The 21,329-nt window shown below is 50.7% G+C and overlaps 1 protein-coding gene across 1 annotated transcript in view; it reads left to right on the forward strand.

The window, feature by feature from the left end:
- The window catches only part of LOC140429943 (ciliogenesis and planar polarity effector 1-like), a 687,141-nt gene that overhangs the window by 550,727 nt on the left and 115,085 nt on the right, over positions 1-21,329 (forward strand). The window contains exons 33-35 of the mRNA XM_072517533.1: positions 12,159-12,920; positions 13,788-13,963; positions 20,679-20,802. Of these exons, the coding sequence (XP_072373634.1) occupies positions 12,159-12,920; positions 13,788-13,963; positions 20,679-20,802 (1,062 nt within the window). The remainder of the gene's footprint in view (positions 1-12,158; positions 12,921-13,787; positions 13,964-20,678; positions 20,803-21,329) is intronic.

A 21,329-nucleotide genomic window follows, 5' to 3' on the forward strand; every position in this document is an offset into this window, starting at 1 on the left:
ATCCCCAGGAAATTAATACTGATCCCCAGGAAATTAATACTGATCCCCACGAAATTAGTACTGATCCCCAGGAAATTAATACTGATCCCCAGGAAATTAATACTGATCCCGAGGAAATTAATGCTGATCCCGAGGAAATTAATACTGATCCCGAGGAAATTAATACTGATCCTGAGGAAATTAATACTGATCCCCAGGAAATTAATACTGATCCTTATGAAATTAATACTGATCCCCAGGAAATTAATACTGATCCCCAGGAAATTAATACTGATCACCAGGAAATTAATACTGATCCCCAGGAAATTAATACCGATCCCCAGGAAATTAATACTGATCCCCAGGAAATTAATACTGATCCTTACGAAATTAATACTGATCCCCAGGAAATTAATACTGATCCCCAGGAAATGAATACTGATCCCCAGGAAATTAATACTAATCCACAGGAAATTAATACTGATCCCCAGGAAATTAATACCAATCCTTTCGAAATTAATACTGATCCTTACGAAATTAATACTGATCCCCAGGAAATTAATACTGATCCCCAGGAAATTAATACTGATCCCGAGGAAATTAATACTGATCCCCAGGAAAATAATACTGATCCCCAGGAAATTAATACTGATCCCCAGGAAAATAATACTGATCCCCAGGAAATTAATACTGATCCCGAGGAAATTAATACTGATCCATAGGAAATTAATACTGATCCTGAGGAAATTAATACTGATCCTGAGGAAATTAATACTGATCCCCAGGAAATTAATACTGATCCCGAGGAAATTAATACTGATCCCCAGGAAATTAATACTGATCCCGAGGAAATTAATACTGATCCCCAAGAAATTAATACTGATCCCCAGGAAATTAATACTAATCCACAGGAAATACTGATCCGGACCAAATTAATACTGATCCCGAGGAAATTAATACTGATCCCGAGGAAATGAATACTGATCCCCAGGAAATTAATACTGATCCCCAGGAAATTAATACTGATCCCGAGGAAATTAATACGGATCCACAGGATATACTGATCCCGAGGAAATTAATACTGATCCCGAGAAAATCAATACTGATCCCGAGGAAATTAATACTAATCCCGAGGAAATTAATAATGATCCCCAGGAAATTAATACTGATCCCGAGGAAATTAATACTGATCCCGAGAAAATTAATACTGATCCCCAGAAAATTAATACTAATCCGAATGAAATTAATACTGATCCCCAGGAAATTAATACTGATCCCCAGGAAAATAATACTGATCCTGAGGAAATTAAACCTGATCCCCAGGAAATTAATACTAATCCTGACGAAATTAATACTGATCCCCTGGAAATTAATACTGATCCCGAGGAAATTATTACTGATCCCGAGGAAATTAATACTGACCCCGAGGAAATTAATACTGATCCCCAGGAAATTAATACTGATCCCGGGGAAATTCATACTGATCCCCAGGAAATTAATACTGATCCACAGGAAATACTGATCCCGAGGAAATTAATACTGATCCGGACCAAATTAATACTGATCCCGAGAAAATCAATTCTGATCCCCAGGAAATTAATACTAATCCCCAGGAAAGTAATACTGATCCCCAGGAAATTAATACTGATCCCGAGGAAATTAATACTAATCCGGATGAAATTAATACTGATCCCCAGGAAATTAATACTGATCCCCAGGAAAATAATACTGATCCTGAGGAAATTAAACCTGATCCCCAGGAAATTAATACTAATCCTGACGAAATTAATACTGATCCCCAGGAAATTAATATTGATCCCGAGGAAATTAATACTGATCCCGTGGAAATTAATACTGACCCCGAGGAAATTAATACTGATCCCCAGGAAATTAATACTGATCCCGAGGAAATTCATACTGATCCCCAGGAAATTAATACTGATCCACAGGAAGTACTGATCCCGAGGAAATTAATACTGATCCGGACCAAATTAATACTGATCCCGAGAAAATCAATTCTGATCCCCAGGAAATTAATACTAATCCCCAGGAAATTAATACTGATCCCCAGGAAATTAATACTGATCCCGAGGAAATTAATACTAATCCGGTTGAAATTAATACTGATCCCCAGGAAATTAATACTGATCCCCAGGAAAATAATGCTGATCCCCAGGAAATTAAGACTAATCCGGATGAAATTAATACTGATCCCCAGGAAATTAATACTGATCCCCAGGAAAATAATACTGATCCTGAGGAAATTAATACTGATCCCCAGGAAATTAATACTAATCCTGATGAAATTAATACTGATCCCCAGGAAATTAATACTGATCCCCAGGAAATTAATACTGATCCCCAGGAAATTAATACTGATCCCCAGGAATTTAATACTAATCCTTACAAAATTAATACTGATCCCCAGGAAATTAATACTGATCCCCAGGAAATTAATCCTGATCCCCAGGAAATTAATATTGTTCCCCTGGAAATTAATACTGATCCCCAGGAAATTAATACTGATCCCCAGGAAATTAATACTGATCCCCACGAAATTAGTACTGATCCCCAGGAAATTAATACTGATCCCCAGGAAATTAATACTGATCCCGAGGAAATTAATGCTGATCCCGAGGAAATTAATACTGATCCCGAGGAAATTAATACTGATCCTGAGGAAATTAATACTGATCCCCAGGAAATTAATACTGATCCTTATGAAATTAATACTGATCCCCAGGAAATTAATACTGATCCCCAGGAAATTAATACTGATCACCAGGAAATTAATACTGATCCCCAGGAAATTAATACCGATCCCCAGGAAATTAATACTGATCCCCAGGAAATTAATACTGATCCTTACGAAATTAATACTGATCCCCAGGAAATTAATACTGATCCCCAGGAAATGAATACTGATCCCCAGGAAATTAATACTAATCCACAGGAAATTAATACTGATCCCCAGGAAATTAATACCAATCCTTTCGAAATTAATACTGATCTCCAGGAAATTAATACTGATCCCCAGGAAATTAATACTGATCCCCAGGAAATTAATACTGATCCCGAGGAAATTAATACTGATCCCGAGGAAATTAATACTGATCCACAGGAAATTAATACTGATCCTTACGAAATTAATACTGATCCCCAGGAAATTAATACTGATCCCCAGGAAATTAATACTGATCCCCAGGAAATTAATACTGATCCCCAGGAAATTAATACTGATCCTTACGAAATTAATACTGATCCCCAGGAAATTAATACTGATCCCCAGGAAATTAATACTAATCCTTACGAAATTAATACTGATCCCCAGTAAATTAACACTTGGTCCCGAGGAAATTAATACTGAATCTGAGACAGGGACTCAAAAAATGAAAGTATTGCTGAAAAAAATAAATTTTGTTAAAGCTTTACACCTTGTACTCACCAGGACAATAGCAAGACTGTCAGGAGAAACAACAACTCTATATGGGATGAGAACAGGGTGCTGTTTCGTTGGCAAATGGACCCTGAGACATTATTATGCAGAATGCACCAATTGATAATGACTGCCAGTTAACTGCTGAGCATTGTTTGATCATTTAAACCATAGCTTGACCCAGGTCAAGGCATTGCTCTGAGGAATGAACCAGCAAATGGCTGTTACTTCTTTTGTTTCGCTGGAACAGGTGCAATGTGTCTACATGTTATTTCTGTCTGCAAAGGACAGGACCCCCTGTATTATCTGGACCTGATGGGTTGTGTCCTAGGTTATTAAAGGAAGTAGTTCTAGAGATACTGGATGTACAGCTAGTAATCTTCCCATAACACTTACATTCTGTAAAGTCCCAGAGGATTAGAAAACTGCCAATGTAACACTCTTATTCACAAATGGAGGAGAGTGACAGCTAGGTAACTGAGCTAGTTAGCTTAACATCTGCCATTGGGAAAATGTTAGAGTCCATTATAAAGGATGGAATAGAGCATTTAGAAATACATTCTGCAAAAAGCAGAGTCCACATAGATTCATGAAGAGGAAATCATGTCTGACAAATTTGTTCAAATTCTTTGAGGTGGTAATGAGCTGGACAGATAAAAGGAATTAAACATATATAATATACTTGGATTCATAAAAAACATTCAATAAGGTACCACTCAAAGACTACTTGATAAGATAAGAACCCATGTTGTTGGGGGTAGTATATTATCAAGGATAGATGAATGACTAACTAACAGAAGACAGAGAGCTGAGATGAGGGGCATTTTCAGGATGGTAAGCTGGAACTAGTGGAGTGACACACGGATCAGTGCTGGGGCCACAATTATTTCATACATACTCATGACTTGGACGAGGGAATTGAATGTCCTATTGCCTAGGATGTGGAGTCGACAGAGGGATCAAGACAGGTTAGGTGAGTAGGCAAAAACTTGACAGATGGAATATAATAGAGGAAAATGTGAAGTTATGCACTTTGGTAGGAAGAATAGAGTTGAATATTATTTTTGAGGTGGAGATGCCGGCGTTTGATTGGAGTGAGCTCAGTAAGAAGTCTTACAACACCAGGATAAAGTCCAACAGGTTTGGGCTGGGGTCTTACAGCACCAGGATAAAGTCCAACAGGTTTGGGCTGGGGTCTTACAACACCAGGATAAAATCCAACAGGTTTGTTTCGAATCACTAGCTTTCGGAGCACTGCTCCTTCCTCAGGAGAATAATGAAGGAGCTGCACTCTGAAAGCGAGTGATACCAAATAAACCCGTTGAATATTATTTTGTTAGGATCCCGGATGAGAATCCAACTATTTACAATTTTTAAGACTGAGGAGCAGTGACTGCACCATAGGAGTGATAATACTGACCAATAATAATCTTTATTAACACTGCAATGAAGTTACTGTGAAAATCCCCTAGTCGCCACACTCCGGCACCTGTTCGGGTACACAGAGGGAGAATTCAGAATGTCCAAATTACGTAACAGCACGTCTTTTGGGACTTGTGGGAGGATTTCATAGATTATCATAGAATTTACAGTGCAGAAGGAGGCCATTCGGCCCATCGAGTCTGCACCAGCTCTTGGAAAGAGCATCCTACCCAAGGTCAACATCTCCACCCTATCCCTATAACCCAGTAACCCCACCCAACACTAAGGGCAATTTTGGACACTAAGGGCAATTTATCATGGCCAATCCACCTAACCTGCACATCTTTGGACTGTGGGAGGAAACCGGAACACCCGGAGGAAACCCACGCAGAGACAGTGACCCAAGCCGGAATCGAACCTGGGACCCTGGAGCTGTGAAGCAACAGTGCTAACAACTGTACTACCGTGCCGTCCATATATCTTTTGTGGTAAAAGAAACAAATTTAAACACATAATTAATCATATTAGCAACAAATAAATAACTTTGCTGATAACAGTTACAATAGTTCTTAACTAAAGGAAAACCTTCAACTTATTCCCTTCGCCTGCCGTTATATATCCCAATTAAGCAAACCAAAATAGTTCAAATACCACTTATAAATCAAGTTAACAATTGGGTTCACTTGCTTTTTTCTGGGTGCACTGCCCTTGGAGAGAACCTTTCAGGAGCCAACTGAAAAACACTTGGCAGACTAAAATCCAATGGCAAACTGAACTACAGACAGACCTGGCTCATCCCCATAATTAGTTCATCTGTGCCCAAAGCAGAAGGCATTCCTCTGTCTCCTCCCACAAGAGTCCCATGGGGGACCTGGTTAGATCGAATCAAATACAATGGGCGGAATTCTCCAATCCCGCGGCAGAGTGTCCACGCCGTCGTAAACGCCGTCGAGTTTTACAATGGCATGAACGGGCCGCTCCCACGACTAATTCTGGCCCCTGGTCGCGCCGCTCCAGCTCAGATCCCAGCGCGAACTGCGCCGTCGGATCCGTGCAAGCGCTGTTGCGCCGGCGCCAACAAGGTCATGCGCAGTGGCACCGGCGCCAACGCACGCATGCGCAGCGGCCTCCTTCAACGACGCAACATGGCGCAGGACTACAGGGGCCGGCGCGTAGGAAAGAAGGCCCCCAGCCACAGAGGCTGGCCCGCCAGTCGGTTGGCCCCAATCACGGCATGGCAACATCGGAGGCCCCCAAGGATCGAACCCCCCCCCAAAGGCCACCACCTGTCCCTTACACGCCGAGGTCCTGCCAGCCCAGAGCAGGTTAGAACGGAGCTGGCGGGACTCGGCTCTCCTTACGGCCGCTCGGCCCATCCGGGCCAGAGAATCAGTGGGCCGGCCGCGTAGAGCGGCTGGCGCCGTGCCAACCACGCCGGCGCCAATTGCGCCGAATGTCCGCTCTGCAATTCTCCGGCGCGGGGTGGGAGAATCCCGCCCAATAGCTGTCATAAATTATCTGCACCCCAGGGATCTCCAAATCAAAACAATATTCCATTAGCCACCTCTCTGTAGACAAGTAAATGCTTCTCAAATCTATCAGCAGAATACGCCCCTCCCCCCTGCAAAATCAAGGATTACCTCACTCTTGTGACCTGTTAATCACAGCTTTAGCCGACATACTGGCTGTGTGCATCTTATACCTATTTTTAATAACATTACTGCAACAAATATGAAATAAATAACAAAGAAAAGTACAGCCCAGGAACAGGCCCTTTGGCCCTCCAAGCCTGTCCCGACCATGCTGCCCGTCTAACTAAAACCTTCGACACTTCCTGGGTCCGTATCCCTCTATTCCCATCCTATTTTATTTCAATATTTTTATTAGTGTTTTTTTCTTTTTATGCATAACAAGGATGAAAGTGACCGTATTCAAAAGCTATAAACATCAGTAACAATTCCCATTTTACAAGTGCCCAAATATAAGATATAACAATTTCTTACACTCACACCTCCCGCCCCCCCCTGAAAAAAATGAACCAGAAATACGAAAAGATGGCTTCATTTTCAAAAACCTTTTTAGCTTTAAATGCTGCTCATTACTAAACACTGCTATTACTCGATAAGATGTATATCTCATCATATCCATGCATGCAAATTGAACATGTGTGCTCATTCCTCTACTGTACTCCCTGCACACACACAGGACTGTGTGGCAAGATTTAACTCCAATTCGATCTACAAGTTTGGGGATGCTACGACTGTGGTGGGCCGTATCTCAAACAACGAGGAATCAGACTACAGGAGGGAGATAGATCACTTGGTTGCACGGTGTACCGAAAATAACCTCTCGCTAAATGTCGGAAAGACCAAGGAACTGATCATTCCCCACAGCCCTGTATCAATCCCAAACTAATCCCACTGCCCCGCTCTCTCCCCATATCCCTGTATCAATCCCAAACTAATCCCACTGCCCCGCTCTCTCCCCATAGCCCTGTATCAATCCCAAACTAATCCCACTGCCCCCCTGTATCAATCCCAAACTGATCCCACTGCCCCCCTGTATCAATCCCAAACTAATCCCATTGCCCCCCTGTATCAATCCCAAACTAATCCCATTGCCCCCCTGTATCAATCCCAAACTAATCCCACTGCCCCACTCTCTCTCCATAGCCCTGTATCAATCCCCAAACTAATCCCACTGCCCCGCTCTCTCCCCATAGCCCTGTATCAATCCCAAACTAATCCCATTGCCCCCCTGTATCAATCCCAAACTGATCCCACTGCCCCCCTGTATCAATCCCAAACTGATCCCACTGCCCCCCTGTATCAATCCCAAACTAATCCCATTGCCCCCCTGTATCAATCCCAAACTAATCCCATTGCCCCCCTGTATCAATCCCAAACTAATCCCACTGCCCCACTCTCTCTCCATAGCCCTGTATCAATCCCCAAACTAATCCCACTGCCCCGCTCTCTCCCCACAGCCCTGTATCAATCCCAAACTAATCCCACTGCCCCCCTGTATCAATCCCAAACTAATCCCATTGCCCCCCTGTATCAATCCCCAAACTAATCCCACTGCCCCCCTGTATCAATCCCAAACTAATCCCATTGCCCCCCTGTATCAATCCCAAACTAATCCCATTGCCCCCCTGTATCAATCCCAAACTAATCCCATTGCCCCCCTGTATCAATCCCCAAACTAATCCCACTGCCCCGCTCTCTCCCCATAGCCCTGTATCAATCCCAAACTAATCCCATTGCCCCCCTGTATCAATCCCCAAACTAATCCCACTGCCCCGCTCTCTCCCCACAGCCCTGTATCAATCCCAAACTAATCCCATTGCCCCCCTGTATCAATCCCCAAACTAATCCCACTGCCCCCCTGTATCAATCCCAAACTAATCCCATTGCCCCCCTGTATCAATCCCAAACTAATCCCATTGCCCCCCTGTATCAATCCCAAACTAATCCCATTGCCCCCCTGTATCAATCCCCAAACTAATCCCACTGCCCCGCTCTCTCCCCATAGCCCTGTATCAATCCCAAACTAATCCCACTGACCCGCTCTCTCCCCATAGCCCTGTATCAATCCCAAACTAATCCCACTGCCCCCCTGTATCAATCCCAAACTAATCCCACTGCCCCCCTGTATCAATCCCAAACTAATCCCACTGCCCCACTCTCTCCCCATAGCCCTGTATCAATCCCAAACTAATCCCACTGCCCCGCTCTCTCCCCATAGCCCTGTATCAATCCCAAACTAATCCCACTGCCCCACTCTCTCCCCATAGCCCTGTATCAATCCCAAACTAATCCCACTGCCCCACTCTCTCCCCATAGCCCTGTATCAATCCCAAACTAATCCCATTGCCCCGCTCTCTCCCCATAGCCCTGGATCAATCCCCAAACTAATCCCACTGCCCCGCTCTCTCCCCATAGCCCTGTATCAATCCCAAACTAATCCCACTGCCCCACTCTCTCCCCATAGCCCTGTATCAATCCCAAACTAATCCCACTGCCCCGCTCTCTCCCCATAGCCCTGTATCAATCCCAAACTAATCCCATTGCCCCACTCTCTCCCCATAGCCCTGTATCAATCCCAAACTAATCCCATTGCCCCACTCTCTCTCCATAGCCCTGTATCAATCCCAAACTAATCCCATTGCCCCACTCTCTCTCCATAGCCCTGTATCAATCCCAAACTAATCCCATTGCCCCCCTGTATCAATCCCAAACTAATCCCACTGCCCCACTCTCTCTCCATAGCCCTGTATCAATCCCAAACTAATCCCATTGCCCCCCTGTATCAATCCCAAACTAATCCCACTGCCCCACTCTCTCTCCATAGCCCTGTATCAATCCCAAACTAATCCCACTGCCCCACTCTCTCCCCATAGCCCTGTATCAATCCCAAACTAATCCCACTGCCCCACTCTCTCCCCATAGCCCTGTATCAATCCCAAACTGATCCCACTGCCCCACTCTCTCCCCATAGCCCTGTATCAATCCCAAACTAATCCCACTGCCCCACTCTCTCCCCATAGCCCTGTATCAATCCCAAACTGATCCCACTGCCCCACTCTCTCCCCATAGCCCTGTATCAATCCCCAAACTAATCCCACTGCCCCACTCTCTCCCCATAGCCCTGTATCAATCCCAAACTAATCCCATTGCCCCCCTGTATCAATCCCAAACTAATCCCATTGCCCCCCTGTATCAATCCCAAACTAATCCCACTGCCCCGCTCTCTCCCCATAGCCCTGTATCAATCCCAAACAAATTCCACTGCCCCGCTCTCTCCGCATATCCCTGTATCAATCCCAAACTAATCCCACTGCCCCACTCTCTCTCCCATAGCCCTGTATCAATCCCAAACAAATCCCACTGCCCCGCTCTCTCCGCATATCCCTGTATCAATCCCCAAACTAATCCCACTGCCCCTCTCTCTCCCCATAGCCCTGTATCAATCCCAAACTAATCCCACTGCCCCACTCTCTCCCCATAGCCCTGTATCAATCCCAAACTAATCCCACTGCCCCGCTCTCTCCCCATATCCCTGTATCAATCCCAAACTGATCCCACTGCCCCGCGCTCTCCCCATATCCCTGTATCAGCCCCAAACTAATCCCACTGCCCCGCTCTCTCTCTCCACAGCCCTGTATCAATCCCAAACTGATCACACTGCCTTGTTCTCTCCCGAGAGCCCTGTATCAATCCCAAACTAATCCCAGTGACCCGCTCTCTCCCCATAGCCCTGTATCAATCCCAAACTAATCCCACTGCCCCGCTCTCTCCCCATAGCCCTTTATCAATCCCAAACTAATCCCACTGCCCCGCTCTCTCCCCATAGCCCTGTATCAATCCCAAACAAATCCCACTGCCCCACTCTCTCCCCATAGCCCTTTATCAATCCCAAACTAATCCCACTGCCCCGCTCTCTCCCCATAGCCCTGTATCAATCCCAAACTAATCCCACTGCCCCACTCTCTCCCCATAGCCCTTTATCAATCCCAAACTAATCCCACTGCCCCGCTCTCTCCCCATAGCCCTGTATCAATCCCAAACAAATCCCACTGCCCCACTCTCTCCCCATAGCCCTTTATCAATCCCAAACTAATCCCACTGCCCCGCTCTCTCCCCATAGCCCTGTATCAATCCCAAACTAATCCCACTGCCCCACTCTCTCCCCATAGCCCTTTATCAATCCCAAACTAATCCCACCGCCCCGCTCTCTCCCCATAGCCCTGTATCAATCCCAAACTAATCCCACTGCCCCGCTCTCTCCCCATAGCCCTGTATCAATCCCAAACTAATCCCACTGCCCCGCTCTCTCCCCATAGCCCTGTATCAATCCCAAACTAATCCCACTGCCCCGCTCTCTCCCCATAGCCCTGTATCAATCCCCAAACTAATCCCACTGACCTGCTTTTTAAAATTAATTCATGGGATGGAATGGGCATAGTTAGCACTGCTGCCTCACAGCGCCAGGGTCCCACGTTCGATTCCCGTCTTGGGTCACTGTGTGTGCGGAATCTGCACGTTCTCCCCGTGTGTGCGTGGGTTTTCTCCGGGTGCTCCGGTTTCCTCCCACAGTCCAGAGATGTGCAGGTTAGGTGGGATTATGGGGATAGGATGGGGGAGTGGGCTGGGTCAGCTGCTCTTTCAATGGGTCGGTGCAGACTTGATCGGCGGAATAGCCTCCTTCTGCATTGTGGGCATTCTGTGGTCCGATGTGTCTTTGGATCTGGGAGTCGCTGGCAGTATCAGCATTTGCCAATTCCTAATTGCCCTTGAACTGAACTGAATTCCATTTCCGAGGGTAGTTAAGACCCACATTGCGGTGGGTCTGGAGTCACATGTAGGCCAGACCGGGTAAGGACGGCAGATTTCCTTCCCTAAAGGACAATAGTGAACAAAATAGGTTTTAGTGGCGATCGACAATGGTGTCATGGTCACCATTACTGAGACACACCTTCTCTCCAGATTTGTCAACTGAATCTAAATTCCACCAACTGCTATGTAGGTTTGAAGCCGTGTCCCCAGGGCATTAGTCCGGGTCTCTAGATTACTAACCAGTGACATTATCACCGTCTTCCCCTATGGTTCTCTCACTATTGCCCTGCATCATTGGACAGCACGGGAGCACAGTGGCTAGCACTGTGGCTTCACAGCTCCAGGGTCCCGGGTTCGATTCCCCGCTGGGTCACTGTCAGTGCGGAGTCTGCACGTTCTCCCCGTGTCCGGGTGCTCCGGTTCCCCCCACAACCCAGACATGCAGGTTAGGTGGATTGGCTGTGGTAAATTGCCCTTAGTGTCCAAAAAGTTTAGATGGGATTATTGGGTTATTGGGTTAGGGTGAATGTGAGGGCTTAAGTGGGTCGGTGAAGACTTGATGGGCCGAATGGCCTCCTGCACTGTATGTTCTATGTATCTATGTATCATTCCCAAATCTAATCCTGTGGCTCCGTGCTCTCTCTCTCTCTCACTCTCTCTCTCTGTCTCTCTCTCTCCGTCTCTCTCTCTCTCTGTCTCTCTCTCTCTCTCTCTCTTTCTCTCTCTCTCTTTCTCTCTCTTTCTCTCTCCAGAGCCCTTTTTCAATCCCAAATTAATTGTATAATCCCAAAGTTTTGCGTAAGTCCTCAAACTAACTATTCCATTCGATTTGTTACAAGTGTTATCAAATCTAAATATTTGAATAGAAATCCTGTTCAATGATTTGGCTTTGAGCTGTAACCTTGTTGTGGGAAATTATCTCCATGTATCTGTAAAAAGTGGCTCTGTGCAGCTGGACATTAATGTTCTTCTTTATTTCCCAGAAGCCGGAGGAGTTGGCCCTCCCTCCACAGCTTGAATTTGATGATTTGCGCACGCTGCCACAGATTCCTGATTCCCAGAATGTGCGATCCATTGGCAGTAATCCTGAGCGCCCTCACCTCCTCCTGAGCCCTGGGGCACAGCCTCCTGCGACAATCTTCCACTTTGCTCCTCGGATCAATTCGACAGCTAGTCTCCCACTGCTGCGCCTCCAGCCTCGCTATGAGCTGAGGGCTCCTCCAGTGACGTTTAACAAGCTGGCTCGCTCCGTACCTCTTCTGCAGCCCACCCCACGGGAGGCCTGGGCTCCTGACCCAGAGCCCTGTCACCGGCCACTACCCAGCTTTCCTGCCCACCTAAACTCATCTGCATATGATCCTTGGGCCCTGCAGAAAGCTGCCGAACAACAGGAGAGGAAGGAGGAATTGTTGCGTCGAGGCCCACCCAAGCACCTGAACCTGGATCAGTATCAGCAGCCAGCAGCTTCGCATTGGACTGAGCCTCCAGCAAGTGGACCTCTCCACTCTGCCGGGAGATCCCCCAGGAAACCCCAGCCCCCTCCCTCACATGCTGGCTGCTCCCAGGTGCTCCGAATGCCTCTGCTCCACCTCCACCAGCCCACCCTCAACACTCACTTTCCTGTCATGGCAAAGCAGCTGCCACATAGTCAGACAGAGCCTGCACGCTCATGGACATCCTCCACACCATCAGTTCAGTGGCCTCGAGAGCATCAACTGTATCGCAGCTTCGCTTCAGAGACACAGGTAAGCTGGTGCTTCCCAGAGGAAAGGAGATGTGGGGGGGTCGGGGTTCCCCGGTCTGTTGGAGGGGCCTGAAGTCCCATCATGCTGAGGGGGAATCTCCCCCACGTTGAGAGGAGTAGAGGTGCGGGGCGGGGGGGGTCTTGGTCGCAAGGGGAGGGGGTCTCCATCTTGTTGAAGGGAAGGGGCCTTTGCACCAAGACCGGGAAAGAGGGACAGAACGATGTTATGTCAAAATTCCCATTCATTTTTATATTGTCAAAGCTATTTAGGGAACAATGCTTGTCGCTCGATCTTGGTTCTGGACCACATCACTCTCAGCACTCTATTGTAACAATGTACATCTTGGATAGCTCCGACCATTTCTAAAGTGCTGGGATTATTGGGCTGGGATTAATCAGCGCTGTCACATTACAATTAGAATTTTAACCCAGGGGTTTTAATTATATAAAACAAGCAGCTCCCATTTCTAGACCTGTGTTCACTCCAGTGCAGTGCAGCTCAATACAAAGGGTTGTGAATCTATGGAATTCCTTGCCCAGTGAAGCAGTCGAGGCTCCTTTATTAAATGTTTTTAAGATAAAGAGAGATAGTTTTTTGAAGAATAAAGGGATTAAGGGTTATGGTGTTCGGGCCGGAAAGTGGAGCTGAGTCCACAAAAGATCAGCCATGATCTCATTGAATGGTGGAGCAGGCTCGAGGGGCCAGATGGCCGACTCCTAGTTCTCATGTTCTAATACACTATCCCCAGACAGAAGCCAGATTTAGAAGGCCACATCTGGTATGTTGGTCACAGTTAAAGTTAAATATCCCTTGTGCCCACCTTTACCTCTGCCTGAAAGACTATGTGGATGCCATCCTTCATTCCAGGTGTCAGTGATCCATCCTCCAAAACTCATTCCAGCTCAGGACCTCATTGCCTTTGAACAAGGCCAACTGTGTAGCTCTGGACAGCCTTCAGGACGACAACAACCGGAGGCCTTTCGCCTTCTGAAGGTGAACATTCAGCCATTTGAGTCCAGGAACAAGTGTGACAGTAAGAAGAGGTAGGGATGTGTGAGGTGGCTTTATTTTGTCCTCTGTGTTAAAACCTTTTTTCATCATCTCACTCAATAGTAGCAAATCAAAGGAAAATATATCGGGCCTGTGAGCAGACAGGGCGGGGGCAGACAGGGCGGGGGCAGACAGGGCGAGGGCAGGCAGGGCGGGGCAGGCAGGGCGGGGGCAGGCAGGGCGGGGCAGGCAGGGCGGGGCAGACAGGGCGGGGGCAGACAGGGCGGAGCAGACAGGCGCGGGGCAGACAGGGCGGGGGCAGACAGGGCGAGGGCAGACAGGGCGAGGGCAGACAGGGCGAGGGGCAGACAGGGCGAGGGCAGGCAGGGCGGGGCAGGCAGGGCGGGGCAGACAGGGCGGAGCAGACAGGGCGGGGGCAGACAGGGCGAGGGCAGACAGGGCGAGGGCAGACAGGGCGAGGGGCAGACAGGGCGAGGGCAGGCAGGGCGGGAGCAGGCAGGGCGAGGGCAGGCAGGGCGGGGCAGGCAGGGCGGGGCAGACAGGGCGGGGGCAGACAGGGCGGAGCAGACAGGGCGGGGGCAGACAGGGCGGGGGCAGACAGGGCGAGGGCAGACAGGGCGAGGGCAGACAGGGCGAGGGGCAGACAGGGCGAGGGCAGGCAGGGCGGGAGCAGACAGGGCGGGAGCAGGCAGGGCGGGGGCAGACAGGGCGAAGCAGACAGGGCAGGGGCAGACAGGGCGGGAGCAGACAGGGCGGGGGCAGACAGGGCGAGGGCAGACAGGGCGAGGGCAGACAGGGCGGGGGCAGACAGGGCGAGGGCAGACAGGGCCTGTGGGCAGACAGGGCGGGAGCAGACAGGGCGGGAGCAGGCAGGGCGGGAGCAGACAGGGCGAGGGCAGGCAGGGCGGGAGCAGACAGGGCGGGGGCAGACAGGGCGGGGGCAGACAGGGCGAGGGCAGGCAGGGCGGGGGCAGACAGGGCGGGGGCAGACAGGGCGGGAGCAGACAGGGCGAGGGCAGACAGGGCGGGAGCAGACAGGGCGGGGGCAGACAGGGCGGGAGCAGACAGGGCGAGGGCAGGCAGGGCGGGAGCAGACAGGGCGGGAGCAGGCAGGGCGGGGGGCAGACAGGGCGGAGCAGACAGGGCAGGGGCAGACAGGGCGGGAGCAGACAGGGCGGGGGGCAGACAGGGCGAGGGCAGACAGGGCGGGGGCAGACAGGGCGAGGGCAGACAGGGCCTGTGGGCAGACAGGGCGGGAGCAGACAGGGCGGGGGCAGACAGGGCGGAGCAGACAGGGCGGGGGCAGACAGGGCGGAGCAGACAGGGCGGGGGCAGACAGGGCGGAGCAGACAGGGCGGGGGCAGACAGGGCGGGGGCAGACAGGGCAGGGGCAGACAGGGCGGGGGCAGACAGGGCGGGGGCAGACAGGGCGGAGCAGACAGGGCGGGGGCAGACAGGGCGGGAGCAGACAGGGCGGGGGCAGACAGGGCGGGAGCAGACAGGGCGAGGGCAGGCAGGGCGGGAGCAGACAGGGCGGGAGCAGGCAGGGCGGGGGCAGACAGGGCGGAGCAGACAGGGCAGGGGCAGACAGGGCGGGAGCAGACAGGGCGGGGGCAGACAGGGCGAGGGCAGACAGGGCGGGGGCAGACAGGGCGAGGGCAGACAGGGCCTGTGGGCAGACAGGGCGGGAGCAGACAGGGCGGGGGCAGACAGGGCGGAGCAGACAGGGCGGGGGCAGACAGGGCGGAGCAGACAGGGCGGGGGCAGACAGGGCGGAGCAGACAGGGTGGGGGCAGACAGGGCGGGGGCAGACAGGGCAGGGGCAGACAGGGCGGGGGCAGACAGGGCGGGGGGCAGACAGGGCGGAGCAGACAGGGCGGGGGCAGACCGGGCGGGAGCAGACAGGGCGGGGCAGACAAGGCGGAGCAGACAGGGCGGGGGCAGACCGGGCGGGGCAGACCGGGCGGGGCAGACAAGGCGGAGCAGACAGGGAGGGGGCAGACAGGGCGGGGGCAGACAGGGCGGAGCAGACAGGGCGGGGCAGACAAGGCGGAGCAGACAGGGCGGGGGCAGACAGGGCGGGGGCAGACCGGGCGGGGCAGACAAGGCGGAGCAGACAGGGCGGGGGCAGACAGGGCGGGGGCAGACAGGGCGGGAGCAGACAGGGCGAGGGCAGACAGGGCGGGAGCAGACAGGGCGAGGGCAGACAGGGCGGAGCAGACAGGGCGGGAGCAGGCAGGGCGGGAGCAGGCAGGGCGGGGGCAGACGGGGCGAGGGCAGACAAGGCGGAGCAGACAGGGCGGGGGCAGACAGGGCGGGAGCAGACAGGGCGAGGGCAGACAGGGCGAGGGCAGACAGGGCCGAGGGCAGACAGGGCGAGGGCAGACAAGGCGGAGCAGACAGGGCGGGGGCAGACAGGGCGGGAGCAGACCGGGCGGGGCAGACAGGGCGGGAGCAGACAGGGCGAGGGCAGACAGGGCGGGTCAGACAAGGCGGGGGCAGACAGGGAGGGAGCAGACAGGGCGAGGGCAGACAGGGCGGGGGCAGACCGGGCGGGGGCAGACGGGGCGGGGCAGACGGGGCGGGGCAGACAGGGCGAGGGCAGACAGGGTGGGGCAGACAGGGCAGGGCAGACAGGGCAGGGCAGACAGGGCGGGGGCAGACAGGGCGAGGGCAGACAGGGCGGGGGCAGACAGGGCGAGGGCAGACAGGGCGAGGGCAGACAGGGCGAGGGCAGACAGGGCAGGGCAGACAGGGCGGGGGCAGACAGGGCGAGGGCAGACAGGGCAGGGCAGACAGGGCGGGGCGGGCAGGGCAGACAGGGCGGGTCAGACAGGGCGGGGCAGACAGGGCAGGGCAGACAGGGCGGGGGCAGACAGGGCGGGGGCAGACAGGGCGGGGGGCAGACAGGGCGGGGGCAGACAGGGCGAGGGCAGACAGGGCGGGGCAGACAGGGCGAGGGCAAGACAAGGCAGGACCAGACAAGACGGGGGCAGACAGGGCGGGGCAGACAGGGCGGGGCAGGATCGGACAAAGGAATGGGAGGACATCTGATCCTTTGAACCATCTCCACCTTTCAGTAAGATCATGGCTGGTCTGCCCCTGGCCTCGACTCCGCATTGCTGCCCAAGTCCGTAACTCTGGATTCCTTTGTTAATCAGTAATCTGTCTACCTCGCCCTGAATATATTCACTGACCCATAGCCTGCACTGCTCTCTGGGGGAGAGAATTCCAAACGCTAATGACCCCTAGAGAGGGAATTCCTCCTCATCGCCACCTTAATCTGAAACTGGGTCCCCGGTTCTCGATTCCTCCTACGAGGGGAAACTTGCTCTCAGCATCCACCCTGTCAAAGCCCCCTCAATATGTTTCAGTCAGACAACACTTATTCTCCTGAATTCCTCATCAGGCAATCCCTTCATCCCCAGAATCAGCCTTGTCAATCTTCTCTGAACTTTCTTCAATGCAAGAATGCCCCTCCTGAGACAACGAGCTACACAGTGCTCTAGAAGTGGTCAACCAATACCCGTCCAGTTGGAACAAGACTGCCTACTTTTAAAATCCATCCCCTTTGCAGTCAGGGCCCACATTCCATTTGTCTTCCTAATTACTTGTGGTACCTGCAATGCGAGCATTTGTGATCTGTGTATGAGGACACCCTGACCCTGTACCACAGTGTTCTGTCATCTCTCCATTTAAATGATATTCTGATTTTCTATTCTTGCTGCCAAAGTGGACAAGTTCACATTTTCCCACATTATACTCCATCTGTTAAATCTTTGCTCACTCACTTTGCCCATTCTAACGTTCCTTTGCAGACCCTTTGCATTTTCCTCACAACTTGTTTTCCTATCTATCTTTGTATTGTTGCCAAATTTGGCCTCAATACAATGTCTCTTCGTCCACTCATTAATATTAACATGCTGAGCCCCCAGGACTGACCCCTGCGGCACTCCACCCATCGCAGTTTGCCATCCTGAAGATGATCCACTTATCCCGACTCCGTCTTTCCTGTTAGTTAGCCAATAGATTACCACCTCCAACACCGTGATCTTTTGCAGTAACCTTTTATGTTCAACTTATAAAATGTATTTTGGAAATCTGAATACACAACATCCATTTAAGAAGGGAGGGGGAGAGGAAACTTGAGAACGACAGACCTGTCAGCCTGACATCAGTAGTAGGGAAACGTTTGATTCTATTATAAAGTGATAACTAAACACTTGGAAAATAATGATATGATTGGGCAGAATCAACATGGGTTTATGAAATGTTTTGCAAACCCGAGGGAGTTTTTTGCAGATGTTACTAGCAGCATAGATAAAGGAGAACCAATGGATGTGGTGCATTTGGATTTTCAGGATGATTTTGATAAGGCTCCACACAGGAGGTTAATAAATAAAATTAGAACCCAGGGGATTGGCAGGAATATTTTGATATGGATTGAGAACTGGTTAACACACAAAGCAGAGAGTCGGAATAAAGGGATCATTCTCAGGCTGTTCAGAGTTGGTATCCCACGGATTAGTGCTGGGGCATCAGCTGTTCACAATCTATCTAAAGATTTGGATGTCCAGTAACATACTTCCAAATTTGGTGATGACACAGAACAAGTTGGGAATATTGAGGAGGGTGCAAGAGGAATTCGACAAGCTCAGTGAATGGGCAAGAAGATGACAGATGGAATGTAGTGTGAATAAATGTGAAGTTATCCACTTTGGTGGAAAAAACAGAATTCATCTCCACTTGGAGAAGGAAGGATTAATCTAGGAGAGTCGGCATGGCTTTCAGGGGAGATCATGGATAATAGATTTGATTGCATTTGTCGAGGAGGTGTGTAGATGAGGGCAGTGTAATTGATGTAGTCGACATGGACTTCAGTAAGGATTATACAAGGTCCCTCACAGAGGCCTGATCAAGAAGGTAACAGCCTATGGGAGCCAGGGCAATTTGCTAAAATTGGATCCAAAATTGGCTGATACTGGAAGGTTGCTTTTGTGACTGGGAGGCAGTGACCAGTCGTGTGCTGCAGGGATTGGTATTGCTGGTCCTTTGCTGTTTGTAGTGTTTGTGGCAACCCATCCACAAATATTCATCCCGCCACCACTGACGCACAGCGGCAGCCGTGTGCACCATCTACAAGATGCACTGCAGTAACTCACCAAGATTCCTTCGACAGCACCTTCCAAATCCACAGCCACTCCCATCACTCCCATCTAGAAGGACAAGAGCAGCAGATACCTGGGAACCCCACCACCTGGAGGCCCCCCTTCAAGCCACTGTCTTGAAAATATATCGTCATCCCTTCACTGTCGCTGGGTTAAAATCCTGGAACTCCCTCCCTAACAGCACAGTGGGTGTACCTACATCTTAGGGACTGCAGCGGTTCAAGAAGGCAGCTCACCCCCACCTTCTCATGAGCAATTAGGGATGGGCAATAAATGCTGGCCTCGCCAACGAAGCCCACATCCTATGAATGAATTTTGAACATGACATCAAGCAGCTAGGAAGGCAAATGGAATGTTAGCTTTCATCACAAAAGAAATTGAGTGCAGCAATAAAAATGTCTGTGCAGTTGTATAGAGCCTTGGTGAGACTGTATCCTGAGTGTTTTGTGCAGTTTTGGTCTCGTCTCTGGAAGGATTTATTTGCCACTGAGCGAACGCAATGTTGTCCGCCAGACTAATGCCTGGGAGACCGGGATTGTTTTGGGAGAGATTAAGGAAACAGCATCTATATCCCTAGAATTTTCCAACGGTGAGTCGGTGATCTCCTTGAAACCGTATACACTTCTGATTTGTGCCTGTGGACTGGATATTTCCCCTGGCTGATGAGTGTAGAACCAGAGGACACAGTCTCCGAATAAGGGGCAAGTCATATCGGACTGAGACGAGGAGGAATTTCTTCGCTCAGAGGGTGGTGAATTCTCTCCCCCAGAGGCTGTGGAAGATCATGTTGCAGAGAGAACGGATAGATTTCTGGATACCAATCACATCAAAGGATATGGGGACAGTGGGAAATAGCACAAGAGTCAAAGATCAGCGATGATCTTGTTGAATAGCAGAGCAGGCTCGATGGCTCAAATGGACTACTCCTATTTCCTGCATTCCGATCCCCTGGTTCTCCTTCATACAGTCTGTTCCATCCTCAAATAAATTTGTCAAAAATTATTTCTCCTCTCTGCGTGGGTTTCCTCCGGGTGCTCCGGTTTCCTCCCACAAGTCCCGAAAGAACGTGCTGTTAGGTGAATTGGACTTTTGAATTCTCCCTCTGTGTACCCGAACAGGCGCCGGAATGTGGAGACTAGGGGCTTTTCACAGTAACTTCATTGCAGTGTTAATGTAAGCCTACTTGTGACAATAAAGATTATTATTATTAACTTCCTTATTAATCATCTTTATTGTCACAAGTAGGTTTACATTAACACTGCAATGATGTTACTGGTGAAAAGTCCCTAGTCGCCACATTCCGGCCCCTGTTCGGGTAATGGAATATATTTTTCTTGAGAAGTATGAAATATCTCCTTAAATGCCTCCCACAACTTATTTTTATCTTTCAACTTACTTTCCGCTCTACTTTAGCCGACTCTGTATTCATATCCCTTTAATTTTATTCCTTTCAGTTTAAGGCACTGGTTCAGACTCCCCTTTCTCACCCTCAAAGTGATGGGAGACAGTGGGGTTGAAGGGCGATGGGCCACAATATGAATGTGCTTTTCTTAAGAATTGTTTTGTTTTTATTCCGCAGGTTAAAGCGACGTCGTGAGAGACGACTAACAGAGAGGCCAGTCTGCAAATCACCCCAGTCAGACAAACAGCTAGCCAGCCCTGACCCGCCAGAACACCAGGAGGTTGAAAGCAGAACTTGTGTGGTAAAATCCTTGGGCCTGTGCTCGGAGATGTCCCTGGACTTTAGAAATGAGGGGCGAGATTCTCCGACACCCCGCCGGGTCGGAGAATCGCCGGGGGCTGGCGTGAATCCCGCCCTCCCGCCGGTTGCCGAATTCTCCGGCACCGGATATTGGGCGGGGGGTGGGAATTGCGTCGCGCCGGTTGGCGGCCCCCCCCCCGCCGCGATTCTCCGGCCCAAATGGGCCGAAGTCCCGCTGCTAAAATGCCTGTCCCGCGGCGTAGATAAACCACCTACCTTACTGGCGGGACAAGGCGGCGCGGGCGGGCTCTGGGGGGAGCGCGGGGCGATCTGGCCCCGGGGGGGTGCTCCGCGATTGGGGGGGCACTCTTTTCCTTCCGCCTTCGCCATGGTCTCCACCATGGCGGAGGCGGAAGAGACTCCCTCCACTGCGCACGCGCGGGAAACTGTCAGCGGCCGCATGACGCTCCCGCGCATGTGCCGCCCGGAGATGTCATTTCCGCGCCAGCTGGCGGGGCACCAAAGGCC

Source organism: Scyliorhinus torazame, chromosome 9, assembly GCF_047496885.1.
Source record: "Scyliorhinus torazame isolate Kashiwa2021f chromosome 9, sScyTor2.1, whole genome shotgun sequence".
In the NCBI taxonomy this organism is placed as follows: Eukaryota; Metazoa; Chordata; class Chondrichthyes; order Carcharhiniformes; family Scyliorhinidae; genus Scyliorhinus; species Scyliorhinus torazame.